We start from the raw sequence: 18,284 nt of genomic DNA on the forward strand, positions 1-18,284 counted from the left end.
CCCAAAAACTTTCCATAGGTATGTGAGGAATAAAAGGATGAGTAGGGTAGGAATAGGGCCAAAGAAGTGGGAAGTTGTCTGTGGACCCTGTGAAGGTTGGAGGGGTGCTAAATGAATATTTCTCATCTGATTTCATTCATGAAAAGGAGAATATTGTAGAGGAGAAGATTGAGACACAGGCTATTAGACTTGAAAGGATTGAGGCTAGTAAGGAGTAGGTGTTATCAATTCTGAAAGGTGTGAAAGTAGATAAATCCCATCTGGCCCAGAGGATCCTCAGAAGCTAGGGAGATGGCAGAGCCTTTGGCCTTGATCTTAGAGTAGTCATTGTTTAGTACAGGTTTAGTACCAGAGGACTGGAGGATTACAAATGTTGTGCCCTTGTTCACGAAGGGCAGTAGAGACACCCAACTAATTATAGAATAGGGAGCCTTACGTCTGTTGTAGGAAGAGTTTTGGAAAGAATTATAAGAGATAGGATTTATATCATCTAGCAAGCATCAAATTTTATTGCAGATAGTTAACAGTTTTGTCAAGGGCAGGTCATGTATCATAAAGCTCAGTTTTTTGAGAAGGTGACCAAGCATGTGGATGAGGGTAGGGCAGTTGATGTGGTATACATGGACTTCAGTAAAGCTTTTGATAAGTTTCCACATGTAGGCTGTTGGAGAAAATGCAGAGGCATGGATTGAAGGTGATTTAACAGTTTGGATTAGAAACTGGCTTTCCATAAGGAGGCAGCGAGTGGTGGTTGATGGAAAATATTCAGCCTGGAGTCCGGTTACTAGTGGTGTGCCACAAGGATCTGTTTTGGGACCACTGCGGTTTGCCATTTTTATAAATGACTGGGCATAGGCATAGGTGGAGGGATTAGTAGGTTTGCAGACGACACTAAAGTCGGTGGAGTGGTGGATAATGTGAAAGTGTGTTGTAGGGGGCCTTAGATAAACTGCAGAATTTGGCTAAGAAGTGACAAATGGAGTTCAATGCAGAAAAGCGTCAGGTGATTCACTTTGGAAGGGATAACATGAATAAAGGGAACGGAGCTTAAAAATGCGTTGCTGGAAAAGCGCAGGTCACGCAGCATCAAAGGGACAGGAGAATCAACGTTTCGGGCATAAGCCCTTCTTCAGTTTCCTAAAGGGTACTGGGCTAATGTTAAGATTCTTGGTAGTGTAGATGAGCTGAGAGATATTGGCATGTACACAGATCTGCCACCCAGTTTGATAGGGTTGTTAAGGTGGCATATGGTACGTTAGCTTTTATTAGTAGAGGAATCGGGTTTCAGAGACAAGATCATGCTGCAGCTATACAAAACTCTGGCACAGCCGCACTAGGAGTACTGCATACAGTTCTGGTCACCGCATTATAGGAAGAACGTGGAAGCGTTGGAAAAAGGTTATTTACTAGGATGCTGCCTGGTACGGAGAGAAGAGCTGAAAATGTTTTGCTGGAAAAGCGCAGCAGGTCAGGCAGCATCCAAGGAACAGGAGAATCGACGTTTCGGGCATGAGCCCTTCTTCAGGAATGAGGAGAGTGTGCCAAGCAGGCTAAGATAAAAGGTAGGGAGGAGGGACTTGGGGGAGGGGCATTGGAAATGTGATAGGTGGAAGGAGGTTAAGGTGAGGGTAATAGGCCGGAGAGAGGTTTGGGGGTGGAGAGGTCAGGAAGAAGATTGCATGTTAGGAAGGTGGTGCTGAGTTCGAGGGTTGGGACTGAGAAAAGGTTGGGGGGGGGAAAAAAAATGAGGAAACTGGAGAAATCGGAGTTCATCCCTTGTGGTTGGAGGGTTCCTAGGTGGAAGATGAGGCGCTCTTCCTCCAGCCGTCGTGTTGCTATGGTCTGGCGATGGTGGAGTCCAAGGACCTGCATGTCCTTGGTGCAGTGGGAGGGGGAGTTGAATTGTTGAGCCACGGGGTGGTTGGGTTGGTTGGTCTGGGTGTCCCAGAGGTGCTCTCTGAAACATTCCGTAAGTAGGCGGCCTGTCTCCCAAATATAGAGGAGGCCACATCGGATGCAGTAAATGGTGTGTGTGGATGTGCAGGTGAATTTGTGGCGGATATGGAAGGATCCCTTGGGGCCTTGGAGGAAAGTAAGGGGGGGGCGGGGGGAAAAAAAAAGGTGTGGGCACAAGTTTTGCATTTCTTGCGGCAGCTGGGGAAGATGCCGGGAGTGGAGGTTGGTTTGGCGGGGTGTGTGGACCTGACGAGGGAGTCACAGAGGGAGCGGTCTTTTCGGAACACTGATAGGGGAGGGGAGGGAAATATATCCCTGGTGGTGGGGTCCGTTTGGAGGTGGCCGAAATGACACTATGTATATGGAGGTTGGTGGGGTGGTAGGTGAGGACCAGTGGGGTTCTGTCCTGGTGGCTATTGGAGGGGCAGGGCTCAATGGCAGAGGAGCGGGAAGTGGAGGAGATGCAGCGGAGAGCATCGATAATCATGTCTGGGGTGAAATTGCAGTCTTTGAAGGAGGCGGCCATCTGGGTTGTACGGTATCGGAACTGGTCCTCCTGGGAGCAGATGCGGCAGAGACGAAGGAATTGGGAATATGGGATGGCGTTTTTACAGGGGGCAGGGTGGGAGGTGTAGTTGAGATAGCTGTGGAAGTCAGTCGGTTTATAGTAAATGTTCGTGTTGATTCAGTCGCCTGAGATAGAAATGGAGAGGTCTAGGAAGGGGAGGGAGGAGTCTGAGATGGTCCAAGTAAATTTGAGGTCGGGGTGGAAGGTGTTGGTAAAATGGATGAACTGTCCAACCGCCTTGTGGGAGCACGAGGCAGCCCTGATACAGCGGAGGAAAAAGGTGGGGGGAGGTGCCAGTGTAGCTGCAGTGAAGATGGATTGTTTGACATATCCTATAAAGAGGCAGGCATAGCTGGGGCCCATGGCTACTCCTTTAGTTTGATTCCAAAGGGATTCATCCATATCCACCACAAATTCACCTGCACCTCCACACACATCATTTACTGCATCCGCTGCACCCGATGTGACCTCCTCTATATTGGGGAGACCGGCCGCCTACTTGCGGAGCGTTTCAGAGAACACCTCTGGGACACCCAGACCAACCAACCCAACCACCACGTGGCTCAACAATTCAACTCCCCCTCCCACTCCACTAATGACATGCAGGTCCTTAGACTCCTCCATCGCCAGACCATAGCAACACGACAGCTGGAGGAAGAGCGCCTCAAGTTCCGCCTCAGAATCCTCCAACCACAGGGATGAACTCCGATTTCTCCAGTTTCCTCATTTCCCCTCCCCCCACCTTGGCTCCGTCCCAACCCTCTAACTTAGCACCACTTTCCTAACCTGCAATCTTCTTCCTGACCTTTCCGTCCCCACCCTGGCCTATCATCCTCACCTTAACCTCCTTCTACCTATCGCATTTCCACACCCCTCCCCCAAGTCCCTCCTCCCTACCTTTTATCTGAGCCTGCTTGGCACACTCTCCTCATTCCTGAAGAAGGGCTCATGCCCGAAACGTCGATTCTCCTGCTCCTTGGATGCTGTCTGACCTGCTGCGCTTTTCCAGCAACACATTTTCAGCTCTGATCTCCAGTCCTCACTTTCTCCTGGTATGGAGAGAAGGTCTTACGAGGAAAGGTTGAGTGTTTGAGGCTGTTTTCATTAGAGAGGAGGAGACCGAGGGGTGACTTAATTGAGACATAGAAGATCAGAGGGTTAAATAGGGTAGACAGTGAGAGCATTTTTTCCTCAGATCATGGTGGCAAGCACAAGGGGACATAGCTTTAAATTGAGGGGGTGATACATGCAGGACAGATGTCAGAGGTAGTTTCTTTGCTCAGTAGTAGGGGCACAGAATGTCCTGCCTGTAACAGTAGTGGACTCACCAACTTTACAGGCATTTAAATGGTCATTGGATAAACATCTGGATGGAGAGAATATAGTGTAGGACAGATGGGCTTCAGATTAGTTTCACAGGTTGGTGCAACATTGAGGGCTGAAGGACCTTTACTGCACTGTAACATACTATGCTAATGTGTACATGACAAAGGATTACAATGAAAATAGACTAAGGTGGCAAGTTAGCCAATGACTGATGACATTTTTCCCAGGCAGCACAGCCACTATGGTAGGAGGCAACAAACAAAGCAGAATGCAACAAGAGGCAAACATACACGGAAGATCACTTTTTACTAAAGTCAAATAGCTCAAAATAGAAACCCTAAAAAAAGCCAACTTTAAGTTTCCTTCCCTTTTTACTTCCTCAACTGAAGGTGCAGATTCTTGCTCGGGTCTAGTGCCAAGAGTACTGGCAGCCTTTTGTACCTTTGCTCAATGGGGACTCTCCATGTGCACTGGTACTGTACCAGCTCCTGTGCAATCTGAAATAATGCATATTTTCCAATAGGTGCAACCATTCCTTTCAGCAAGAAAGTTGTATAGCACTCTTCACATTGCCCTGGCTTGGATCAGCTAACTACACAAACTGGATTTTAACCTGGGACTATTAAGCCTGCTCTGAGATTCATAGATGTACAGCACGGAAACAGACCCTTTGGTCCAACCCGTCCATGCCAACCAGATATCCCAACCCAATCTAGTCCCACCTGCCAGCACCCGGCCAATATCCCTCAAAGCCTTTCTACTCATATACCGTCCAAATGCCTCTTAAATGTTACAATGGAGCCAACCTCCACCACTTCCTCTGGCAGCTCATTCCATACCCGTACCACCCTCTGAAAATGTTGCCCCTTAGGTCTCTTTTATATCTTTCCCCTCTCACCCTAAACCTATGCCCTCTACTTCTGGACTCCCTGACCCCAGGGAAGACTTTGTCTATTTACCCTATGCCGTCAATTTTGTACACCTCTATAAGGTCACCCCTCAGCCTCAGACGCTCCAGGGAAAACAGCCCCAGCCTATTCAGCCTCTCTCTGTAGCTCAAATCCTCCAATCCTGGCAACATCCTTGAAAGAGTTCAGAAAAGATTTACAAGTTTCACAACATCTTTTTGATTGGAAGGAGGCTAGAATTGCACACAATATTCCAACAGTAGACTAACCAATGTCCTGTACAGCCGCAACATGACATCCCAACTCCTGTACTCAATAACTCTGACCAATAAAGGAAAGCATGCCAATTGCCTTCTTCACTATCCTATCTACCCGCGAGTCCAATTGAAGAGCTATGAACCTGCACTCCTAAGGTCTCTGATCAGCAACACTCCCTCGGACCTTACCATTAAGTGTACAAGTCCTGCTAAGGTTTGCTTTCCCAAAATGCAGCACCTCACATTTATCCGAATTAAACTACATCTGCCACTTCTCAGCCCATTGGCCCATCTGGTCCAAATCCTGTTGTAATCTGGAGATAACCCACTTCGCCATCCACTACACCTCCAATTTTGGTGTCATCTGCAACGTTAACTATACCTCTTATCCTCGCATCCAAATCATTTATGTAAATGACAAAAAGTAGGAGGACCCAGTATCGATCCTTGTGGCATTCCACTGGTCACAGACCTCCAGTCTGAAAAACAACTCTCCACCACCACCCTGTCTTCTACCTTTAAGCCAGTTCTGTATCCAAATGGCTAGTTCTCCCCGTATCCCCATGGCTAGTTCTCCCCGTATCCCCAGTCTCCCATAGGGAACCTTGTCGAACGCCTTACTGAAGTTCATATAGATCACATCTACTGCTCAGCCCTCATCAATCCTTTGTTACTTCCTCAAAAAACTCAATCAAGTTTGAGGCATGACTTCCCACGCGCACAGCCATGTTTATTATCCCTGATCAGTCCTTGCCTTTCCAAATGCATGTACATCCTGTCCCTCAGGATTTCCTCCAACAACTTGCCCACTGAGGTCAGGCTCACTGGTCTATAGTTCCCTGCCTGGTCTTACCACCCTTCTTAAACAGTGGCACCACATTTGTCAAGCTCTAGTCTTCTAGCACCTCACCTATGACTATTGATGATACAAATATCTCAGCAAGAGGCCCAATCACTTCTCTGGGTTCCCACTGAGTTCTTGGGTATGCCTGATCAGGTCCTGGGGATTTATCCACCTTTACCCGTTTCAAGACATCCAGCACTTCCTCCTCTGTAATCTGGACAATTTACAAGTTGTCAACATCTATTACCCTACAATCTAATCTTTCAATATCCTTTTCCACAGTAAATACTGATGCAAAATACTTATTTAGTATCTCCTCCATTTTCTGTGGCTCCACACAAAGACTAACCTCCCATCTATAGAATCCATCTACCAGGCCCGCTGTCAAGGAAAGGCCACCAGCATTCTCAAAGATCCATCCCACCCTGGTAATGTTTTTCTACAACCTCTACTATACGGGAGAAAGTACAGAAGCCTGAACACACGCACCATCTGGTTTCAAAACAATTTCTATTCTACTGTTGTTAGAATACTGAATGGACTCTAACTCTTAGCATGCACCTGTACCTGTGTTTTTTGTTTTCGCTGCTGTTTACCTATTATTTACAGAAAATATCTCTGATCTGCCTGCATTGCTCACAAGACAAAGCTTTTCACTGTGCCTCAGTACACATGATAATAAATTCAATTCTATTCCTTATATCATGCTCCCTACCTTAAACGTATGCCCTGGATCACAGATCAAGGAGGAAGTTTGTTCTTGTTTATGCTAATTTTAAAAAATTGACATGCTATAGACATGTTTGGTTATGCCAATATTTATTGTACATCCAAAATTGCCCAAAGGGGAAGCAAGCATCAACCATACTGCCGTGGGTCTGGAGCCACATGTAGGCCAGACCAAGAAAGAAGGGTAGTTTCCTTCCCTAAAGGACATTACTGAACCTGATGGGTTTTTTTCACCTACAATTGACAATTCTTTCATGGTCATTAGAATCTTACTTCCAGTTTAAAAATTGGATTTAAACTTTCCCATTTTTACCCTTCGATTTCATACATCTCAATCAGGCCCTCCTCAGTCCCCTCTGCTCCAAGGAAAACTACCCTGTTGTGCCCAATCTCGCTTCATAAACTCTCCAGCCCAGGCAACGTTCTGGTAAATCTCCTCTGCACCTTCTCCAGTGCAATCACATCCCTCCCAAAATGCATACTTTAGAAATGCTCATAATATTGTAATTGTGGTCTGACTTGTTTTACAATTCCAACATAACACTGCTGAGACAGAATTTAAGAGCAGGGAGGTTAAGGAAGGAAGTCCTTTCTTTGACCCAGTAACAAAGAGGAAGGTGCTTGACTTGGAGGATAAAACATAGGTGATGGTGTTCCACATTTCTGCAGCCCTTGCTCTATGACACGGCAGAGAATGGGCTTGAAAGACACTTGGGGTGTTACTGCAGTGGATCTTGTAGATGGTACACACCACTACCTTTGTCCATCAATGGATGGCAGAGTGAATTGAGAGTGGGGTGGATATGGTGCCAAACAGACAAATTCACCACAGATCCTTAGGCAACACCTTCAAAACTTACCAACACTACCATCTAGAAGGACAATGGCTGGAGATAAATGAGAATACCATCATCTGCAAATTCCCCTCCAAGCCACTTACTGTCCTGACTTGAAAATAAACCATTGTTCTTTTAGTGTCACTGGGAAAAGATCCTGAAATACTGTCCTGAACTGTTGTTGATTTAACTACATCAAATGGACTGCACAAATGAATAAGGTAGCTCATAACCATTTTCTCAAGGGTAACTAAGGATGGCCAATAAATACCCAGCCAACAGTCATAGTTCATGAACTGAGGTCAGTTAGTTCAATTGGCTAGTCAGTTGGAAGCCAGTGTGGGTTCACTTCCCAAATGGACCAACGTCACCATGAAAATCCCACCTTCTCAACCAAACTCAAAGGCATTGTGACCCTTAGATTAACCAGTCATCACACTCCCACAAGAAAGTAGCCCTATGGTCCCCTGGACTATGCAACTGCACCTTTTAATTCCTTTGCAATTACTGAGTCATTAATTGCACTGTCGCTGACCCATTCCATCACTTTGCTGATGTTTTGAGACAAGACTAAGTGCAGTCAGATTCAATTTGCACACATGGGAAAAGATTCTATATTGTTGAATAGATATTGTAGGTGGAAGGGAAGACTGCAGATTAGAGTCAAGAGTGTGGTGCTGGAAATGCACAGGTCATGCAGCATCCGAGGAGCCGGAAAATCAACATTGCAGGCAAAAGCTCTTCATCAGGAAATCAGGATATCAGTTGTGTTGGAACAGAGGCATGATTAGTTCTGCAGCACAAGTCTTCAGGACGTTGCCAAGACCCAAAGGGCCAACCCCAAGGCAAGTTCAGTGTCCCAGTGTGACATTCAAATTTAAGTGATGCAGAAACAAGAATTTGAAAAATTCAACCTTACAAGGAGTTTGGCTACATGATCAGTGAACTAACCTGAACTAGCAGTTAAGCTTCTTAACAGGTTGGGGGTGAATTTATTACAAGCTGTTACTGAAGGTTTCAAAGGAGTAGAAAAATAACTAAAGACAAGGGGGTGGATCTTCGAAATAAAATCCTGAAGGAACTAGACAGGCTAGATGCGGGGAGAATGTTCTCCATGTTGAGGAAATCCAGAACTAGGGTCACAATCTAAGATTAAGGGGTAAGCCATTCAGGACTGAGATGAGAAATAATTTCTTCACCCAGAGCTGTGGACCTGTGGAATAGTCTCCCTCAGGAAGCAGCTGCAACCACTTCTTTAGATACATAGGGAGCTGGACATTACCTTTGCAGCTAGAGATCAAGGGGTATGAGAAAAACAAAGCAGATTGCATGATCAGTTATGATTGTACTGAATGGCAGTGCAGGGACGAAAGGCCGAATGGCCTACTCTTGCACATATTTAAGTTTCCAAGACCTGCTGAGTTTTCCCAGTAATTTCCATTTTTGTTAATTGATTCACTTTCTGCTGGAGCTATTCAGATACTGAATAATCGGTGTGTTTAGAGCTGTTTTACCATTCGAGGCTTGCTGAGGACAGAGTAATTTGGGATATTTTACTGTTTTAGATGTGGACCAAACTTGCAGTTAATTGTGTGATATAATAAAGCTACATTTCTTCCTTCTCTCTGAATAAAGGAATTATTTTAATGTTATTACATCATTTATAATTGCATTATAATCATGTAAAGACTGAACCTCTTATTTTCTACTTTATTTTGATTGTATAACAAAGGACTGAGAAATAAATTGTTGTACTTTTAAAAACCAAGTTAACGAAAATCATTGTGGGTCATGCTATCATGCAGAGCTGGCTTCAAACTCTCTAGGAAAGGTTCCAAAGCAAACAGGGCAAGTAAAAGGCAAATGTCACAAATCAGTGTTCTGGCCAATCTCAGAGGAATCTAAACAGTATAAGTAGGCAGCCAAGTATCATGGATGTGCAGATGGAGACATCCTCAGGTTCTCAATGCACAATAGCAACATAAGTTGAAGTCAGAAGCCTTTCACTATATCAGAAAATTTGAGCCATGAAGGGTTGAAGTAGATTTATTAGGAAACAAATATTCACAAACATCTGAAAAACTGAGCCTAGTGTTAGGCAGGAAGATAGGAGCAATATTTTGCTTAAAAGGTCATTAAAAACATACATGATCAATTGTACGGGGTGGGGGGGGGGGGGGGGGGGGGGTGGAATGTTGAGAAGATTAGTTGATGATACAAATATCTCAGCAAGAGGCCCAATCACTTCTCTGGGCATCACAGCATTACAGTCACATGTAAAGCACAGAATCAGACCCTTTGGTCCAACTCTACCAAGTCAATCTCTGCATGGACAAGTTATGACTGAACATGAAAGGGAGAGCAAGATTGCAATCAAGATCTCCTGTCTACACTGGAGATGAACAGTGAACTAGATGTTCTATAACAATCACAGAGTACCATGCTCATACCATAACTCTTCTAAATTTGGTCATCCTTCTGCTGAATTCAAACTTGGTCTTGGGTTCCATCCAGTGGTAAAATCCAGCCAGTGCAAGTACAGCAACATCTCCCATTAAATACTGAAAATGTGTTGCTGGAAAAGCGCAGGTCAGGCAGCATCCAAAGAGCAGGGTAATCGACGTTTCGGGCATGAGCCCGATTCCTGAAGGGTTCATGTCCGAAACATCGATTACCCTGCTCTTTGGATGCTGCCTGACCTGCTGCGCTTTTCCAGCAACACATTTTCAGCTCTGATCTCCAGCATCTGCAGTCCTCACTTTCTCCTCTCCCATTAAGTAGTCAATTTAACATAACCGTACTTTGGTTTTTATTTAACAAAAATGCAGGAATTCAGCAACATATAAAGCAATTGTCAATATTTTGATTGAGGGCAAGGACCACATTTTAATTCTATTTGGTACGCAAGGTGTTACTTCAATTAACAGATTCCTATGGAAATTAAGTGCTTTGCTAATAGGAATTATAGAATGTTCTCATTTAAAATCGGGACTGGAGTTGCAATCCAAGTGGATGGCTGCACATGGACGGAATAAGTGCCAAAAATAGAGCCCTTTCTGCTACGTTTCATAGATTTGTATATTCATACAGTGCAGAAAATATACCTTATTTAGCCCATTAAGACTGCACGGACACAACTAATCACTCAAGGCAAACTAAGCTTAAGTTCCTGCATTTGCCCCACATCCTTGAATGTTATGATTTTCAAGTACTCATCCAAATAGTCTTTTAAAAGTTTGTAAGGTTTCCAACCTCCACTACCTTCCCAGACAGTGCATTCCAGATTCCAAGCACTGAGTGAAAATGATTCCCTCCCGCAAATCTCCTGCCCCTCATCCTAAAATTACACCCCCTCACCCAGGGGGAACAGCTGCTCCCTACTCGCGCTTTCAAAACTCCATCAGCCTCCCCTCAACCTCCTCTGCTTTAAAGAAAACAATCCAATTCTATCTAATGTATCCTTATAGTTCAATTTCTCCAATCCCTGCTGAGATTTTCCAACATTTTCTCTTATCTCTCCTGACACATGCTGCCAGACCTGCTGAGATTTTCCAGCATTTTCTCTTTTAGTTCCAACATTACCTTATTGTTCTTCAATGATAAAACAGAAGTAAAAATGGGTGGCAAAGTGGCGAGCACTGTTGCCTCAGCGCCTGGGACACAGGTTCAATTCCACCCACTGGTAACTGTGTGGAGTCTGCACATTCTCCCAGTGTCTGCATGGGTTTCCCTGGGTGCTACAGTTTCTTCCCACAATCCAAAGATGTGCAGGTCAGGTGAATTCGCCATGCTAAATTGCTAATAGTGTTAGGTGCATTAGTCAGGAGTAAATATAGAGTTCGGGAATGGGTTACTTTTCAGAAAGTGTAGAATTGTTGGGCCAAATTAAGAAAGTCTACAGTCTTAAAACTTGCCCTTTTATATTTAGACTAAATGTAATACTGAATTATAGAACACGTTTACTGCACACTAGAAAATAAACAGGACAGGCAGGGAGGTATCAGGCCACAAAGGGGGAACCCAGGATGTGAAGATAAGAACATTTGTTCTCATTAAGTGATGCTCGAAGAACATTCGCCTTAACATCAATGAATCTGTGTAAATAGGACAGTGATAACATCCACAGCTGTTCCTTTGCGAAATTAATGGCGATTCTGACCTCGAAACTCAGTATCAAAAGCTTTGTATTTAACGGTCAGGTCCTATTATAATGGATTCTCATTATGCTTGCAAGCTAGACAGACGCAGAGGGAAAAACATCTTTCTGCTAGAGTCCCTGACCAGAGAGTTCAAAAGGACACTAGAGAGAGAGACCATTTTAGCACTGAGATGGCAGAAGCCAGTAGAAAATTAACTGTGCTTACTTGCTATGGATTGAATTTAATCGCATTTTGGGACTTTATGATTATTTTGAGTAGCCATCGCTGGTTATAAAATGCAAACTTTGTCAAGGTAATATTGATTAAGCTTTAAACTTACTGTTCTTACAGACCATGACTGCCCCACTGTCAATTCTAACTAGTCAGATCTTATATCTTATTTGACTCAACCCTGAAAAGAAAGCATGTTTAATTCAAGACTAAAGAATCATTTAAAATACAATCTTACGGTAACATTTCAGCCTCAGGTACAAAATGAGTGTGATCCTAGCTTAAAAATTCTAAACCTAACATTAAAAGAGATTCTGACAATGTCAGGAAGTCATTTTATTCTCAAAATCTGCCCTCCTCGCTAAGAAGCCAATTTGTAAAACAATGGTATCTGATATGCAAGCTGTGCAAGGTTACCTTATGACCTCTACGGCTTAGTTTAGACTGGTACCCTTTAATGATAGGAAAATATCTTGCCAACAAGCACCTGACTCAGCTGGATTTTTTCCCCACGTGACGATGGTTAAGGGCCTGTAGGAGTAATCAGTTAAGCGCACAGACCTGTCAATTAACTTCTCTTCCTTATGAATTATTGCCTTTCCATTGTTCAGTCTAAGATGTGTTTTTGTAAACTTTTTGTATAAAAGAAAGCCCGTTTGTGACAGAAGGAGAGAGTAGCCTGCGAGGACTCAAAGGAAGAGCTGGTACCCTACTTTGAGGTTTTAGAACTTTAGCTAGCCCGAACCAAGAAGGGCTTATAAGCGAGTCCACAAGGGATTCCCTGGCTGTCTCAAATCTGAACTTTGACAAAATGGCCTGCTTCCATACTGTTGGAATTAATCTAAATTAGCCCATTCAGCCCATCTGGTCTGCTCCACCATTCATAGTTGATAAGTTTCTCAATTCCATTCTCAAGCTTTCTCCCAATAACCCTTGATACTCAAGAACCCCTCAGTCTTAAACACACTCAATTATCTGGCCTCCGCAGCTTTCTGTGGAAATGAATCCCACACATTCATGGCTCTCTGGCTGAAGAAGTTCCTCCTTCTCTATTCTAACAGGCCTTCCCTTTACTCTTAAGGCTATGCCCTCAGGTCCTAGTCTCTTCTACTGATAGAAACATCTTCCCAACATCTACTCTGTCCAGGCCATTCCGTATTCTGTATGTTTCAAGTAGATTCCTCCCCTCATCCTTCTAAACTCCATCAAGTATAGACCTGGAGTCCTCAAACATTCCTCACACGTTAAGTTTTTCATTCCTGGAACCATTCTTATGAACACATTCCAAGGCCAGTATATCCTTCCTGAGCTATGTGGCCCAAAACTGCACACAATACTCCAAATGTAGTCTGACCTTATACTCTATGCCAGGACAGACAAAGCAAGTGCCCCATCTGTCTTCTAATTATCCTTTCACATGCTTTGCCAAAGTCAGGAATCTGAATAATTACTCCAAGATCGCTCTGTTCTCAAGCTACCCAGTGTCCTGCCTTTCAATAAATACTCCATCTCCCAAAGTGCATCAACTTGCACTTATCAAGGTTATATACCATCTGCCACTGGTCAGCCCATTGACCAATCCATCGACATCTTCCTGCAACCTACAACTATTAACCACTACCAATCATGATGCCCTCAAGTTTACTGAGCATTCCCCCAATGTTTTCATCTATATTATAGAAGTAACAAACAATAAGGGTCCCAATACCAATCGCTGTGGTAGACCACTGGACATTGGCCAGCAATCATTCGAACAGCCGGCTATCACTACCCTTTTAACTATTACAAAGTCAGTTGCTGATCCACCTCACCAAGTTTCTCTCAATTCAATGTGCTTTAACCTTCTCCGTCAGTCTCCCACGTGGGACCTCATCAAAAGCTTTGTTAAAATCCATATAAACTACAACTGAACTTACCTCATCCATGCACTTGATCACATTTTTGTAAAATTCTAACAATTTTGTTAGGCATGAGCTCTCTAACAAACCCATGCTGACTTTATTCAATTAAATCATGCTTTTCCACAGACATTAATTCTCTCCTTCAGAATTTTCTCCAACAGTTTCCCTACTGCTGATGAGACACTCACTGGCCTGTAATTTCCTGTTCATCCCCACCACCCTTAAAACAGTGAACTCCTGTTAGCTGTCCTCCAGTCCTCAGGCATGTCCCGTGGCCTGAGAGGAATTAAAACTTGGTCAGAGCTCCTGCAATTTCCTACATCCCCTCCCACAACAGCATGGGGTGCAATTCATCCAAGCAGGGAGTTTGACAGCTTAAGCTCGCCAGAGCCTTCAGGACCTCCCCGTTTCCTATGTCAAACAGTGCATTTTCACAATCTTTTCTTGAATTCAGAAATTCCTTCTTATTGCATTCATACCCTCACATCAGGCTGAGGGAAACAAGTTTGATAGCTCAGTACCCCTTTCACTGGAACAATTCTTTCACGTTTTGAATTCAAGAGTGCAAGAATTTATCAGCCACTTTTGTTAAACGTAACATATTTCACACTAGTTTAAAAAGCTTGCTTACCCTGTGCACCCCATAATTTCTGGTCCATCAAATGAGAAAGGGTCTGACTCATCAGGCTGTGACCTCATCTTGTAAGTCTTTGTGATTATTTCATTTGTGAAATATTCATTTGGCTCAAATTTAAACTCCAGAGTAAAACTCTAAAAGAGAAACATATACAAGCAATAAGCCAAAGAGCATCACTAAATAATTAACCAGAGATGACCATTTTAAACTAGCATTACAATGAAGATGAAGCCAAGAATTCTTATGCACACAACAAATCAATTTGGAAAAATACTCATTCCATTTAGCATCAATGTGGAATGACAGATGTATTTAGAAGGTACATTTCATGAAATGGCTTAGTGTTACATGTTAACAAATACATTTGTGGAGCAGGTTAAGAATTTTTTTCAGTAAACAACTTTGCTCCCCTGAAACTGGAGAGCATAATTTTTTTTTAAAAAGTTGCTCAGGGCATTAGAACTCAAAAGTTCATGAACAAAAAGGTAGTACTAAGCAATCCAGTGCTTAAAAACAAAGACCTGGGGGATCTTTTAACTGCTTTGCACTGATAATTGAATGAACTGACAAATTAGCATAAATACCAGCGATATTAATTTAGCAGATGGAGCTCAACGTTTGCTGCTTATCTATGTTAATCCTTTGAAATAAACTGCATTTAGTCATAACCACTCAGTACTGAAGCATTAATGCAAACCAGCCATTAATTCAGCTGTTTATGCTAAATCTTTGGTGTTGAGCAGGGGGAGATGTAGGTGGATGCAGATTCTACTTCCAGCCATTGCAGGGTATGCACAATACCAGCAAGATTAACTGGCAAAGGGACAGCACAGATCCAGGCACCAAATGACATTCTGGATGTAGGTTTGCTCCTGAACTGGAAAAGGTTCATTCCAGCTCAGCGAGCAAACCTACATCCAGAACTTCAACCTGGAGCTACAAATCTTCTCAAAGCACAACCAAATGACATTAAATAGCTAATTCCTGAGATGACAGGACTGACATGAAAGAGAATCAGTTACAACGGTATAGACTTTAGAAAAATGAAGGGAGATGTCATAGAACCTATAATATTCTAACAGGTAAACACAGGAAAGATGTTCCTGATATCTGGGGAGACCAGAACCAGGGGTGACAGTTTAAGGACCTAAATGGTATAGGCCATTTAGGGTGGAGAGGAGATGAAATTTCTGGACCAAGATTTGAGCACACCTTTGGAGTTCTCTGCTACACAAAATGGCCAATGTTAAAACATTGTTTTTAAGGCCTTAGATATAGTTCTTCAGGTTAAAGGGATCAAAGGGTTTGGGCAGAAAGCATGATTAGGGCACTGAATTAAAATGATTAGCCATGATCATCGTAAATGGCACAGCAGGCCTGAAGAACAAATTATAGGGGTAGCTCATTCTAAGTTTCTGGTCAATGCAACACCCAGGATGTTGATAGTAAAGGTTTCGGTGATGTCAAGGGAAGACAGATTGTCTTTTACTAGAGATGGTCTTTGCCAGGCAAGTGTTGCTTGAATATCTCTTGCCCATCTTGAACCCACTTCTGACCTTGTAATGGAGGGAAAGCCACTGATGAAGCAGCTGAAGATAACTGGGCCTAGGACTCTACGCAGAGCAACTCCTACAGAAATATCCTAGAGCTGAAGTGCAACCACCACACAATCTTTGCACTAAATATGACTCAAACCAGAGTTTCTGATTCTAGTTTTGCTAGGGCTCCTTGATGCTGCATTCAATCAAATGCACGTTCTCATCAAGGGCAGCCACTTTCACATTACCTCTGAAATACAGCTTTTTAAAAAAAAATCTGCATTTGAACCAAGGATGCAGTGAGGTCAGCAGTTGAATGAACCCAAAGCTAGCATTGGTAAGCAGATCATGGTTGAAAAATGCTGTTTAATAGCACTGTCGATGATACATTCCAGCCTATTATTGATGATTGAGCAGACTGATAGGCCAGTAATTAGTTGGATTATATGCCAGCATTGTGACTGGAAGAGCTAGGCTAGGGCTGGGGCAAGTTCTGGAGCACAAGTTTTCAGTACAATTGCTGGAAAGCTGTCAAGGATCCCAGCTTTGGCAGTATCCAGAGCGCTGAAAAGGTTTTGACTTCCAGATGGGATGAATCGAATTGAGTGAAGCTTGTGATGCTGGAGACCTCTGGAGGAGGCAAAGATGGATCACCCACTCAGCATTTCTGGCTGGAGGATACTGAATTTTTGTCTCAATTTTTGCATTGATGTGCTGAACTCCAGAAGATGCCTTATGTTTAATATTTCTTGGGTTATGGACTATACCACTCCACTCAAAACATTCTTAAGCAGGCAACTTATAACTTTGCAATTTGCTTAAGTATACAGCGAAAATTACACAGAGTAAGCTAGCTAGGTTGATTGCCAGGTTTTTGAGAGACATTTATTCACAAAATTACAGAATGAAACACAAAGAACAGAATAAAGAACACCTACGGAACTCAGTCTATCCAAACTAAACTTAATTACGCTGTTATAGAGTCATAGAGATGTACAGCATGGAAACGGACCCTTCGGTCCAACCTGTCCATGCCGACCAGATATCCCAACTCAATCTAGTTCCACTTGCCAGCACCCAGCCCATATCCCTCCAAACCCTTCCATTTCATATACCCACCCAAATGCTGCTGAAATGTTGTTATTGGACCAGCCTCCACCACTTCCTCTGGCAGCTCATCCCATACACGTACCACCCTCTGAAAAATTGCCCCTTAGATTTCTTTTACATCTTGCCCCCCTCACCCTAAACTTATGTCCTCTAGTTCTGGATTCCCCGATCCCAGGGAAAAGACTGTATTTATCCTACCCACGCCCCTCAATTTTGTAAACCTTTTATAAAAGGTCACCCCTCAACCTCCGACACTCCAGGGAAAACAGCCTTCAGCCTGTTCAGCCTCTCCCTATAGCTCAAATCCTCCAACCCTGGCAACATCCGCGTAAATCTTTTCTGAACCCTTTCAGGTTTCACAACATCTTTCCAATAGGAAGGAGACCAGAATTGCACGCAATGTTCCAACAGCGGCCTAACCAATGTCCTGTACAGCCGCAACATGACCTCCCAACTCCTGTACTCAGTACTCTGACCAATAAAGGAAAGCATACCAAACGCCTTCTTCACTACCCTATCTACCTGCGAGTCCACTTGAGGTGGTATGAACCTGCACTCCAAGGTCTCTTTGATATGCTCACATCCAAATCATTTATGTAAATGACAAAAAGTAGAGGACCCAGCACGGATTCTTGTGGTACTCCATTGGTCACAGGTCTCCAGTCTGAAAAGCAACCACCCTCCACCACCACCGTGTCTTCTACCTTTGAGCCAGTTCTATATCCAAATGGCTAGTTCTCCCTATATCCCGTGAGATCTAACCTTGCTAACCTGTCTCCCATGGGGAGCCTTGTCGAATACCTTACTGAAGTCCATATAGATCACATATACCCTCAATCCTCTTTGTTACCTCTTCAAAAAAGTCAATCAAGTTGAGAGACATGATTTCCCACGCGCACAGCCATGTTGACTATCCCTAATCAGTCCTTGCCTTTCCAAACACATGTACACCCTGTCCCTCAGGATTCCGTCCAACAACTTTCCCACCACCGACATCAGGCTCACTGATCTATAATTCCCTAGCTTGTCCTTACCAAAACAGTGGCACCACATTAGCCAACCTCCAGTCTTCTAGCACCTCACCTGTGACTATTAATGATACAAATATCTCAGAAAGAGGCCCAGCAATCACTTCTCTAGCTTCCTACAGAGCTCTAGGTTACACCTGATCAGGTCCTGGGGATTTATCCACCTTTCTGCATTTCAAAACATCCAGTTCTGCATATACACACAGAGTCTCAATTAGCACAAAAAAAACAAAACAATAACTTACAGGTTGAAGTTAGAAGGGCAGAAGAAGGGAG

General features: G+C 43.6%; 1 protein-coding gene across 3 annotated transcripts in view; it reads right to left on the minus strand.

The window, feature by feature from the left end:
- The window catches only part of nap1l1 (nucleosome assembly protein 1-like 1), a 103,326-nt gene that overhangs the window by 25,690 nt on the left and 59,352 nt on the right, over positions 1-18,284 (minus strand). For all 3 annotated transcript variants that reach the window (XM_060839567.1, XM_060839566.1, XM_060839568.1), the window contains one exon: positions 14,327-14,466. In XM_060839567.1, the coding sequence (XP_060695550.1) occupies positions 14,327-14,466 (140 nt within the window). The remainder of the gene's footprint in view (positions 1-14,326; positions 14,467-18,284) is intronic.

This window comes from Hemiscyllium ocellatum, chromosome 19 (genome assembly GCF_020745735.1).
Source record: "Hemiscyllium ocellatum isolate sHemOce1 chromosome 19, sHemOce1.pat.X.cur, whole genome shotgun sequence".
NCBI lineage: Eukaryota > Metazoa > Chordata > Chondrichthyes > Orectolobiformes > Hemiscylliidae > Hemiscyllium > Hemiscyllium ocellatum.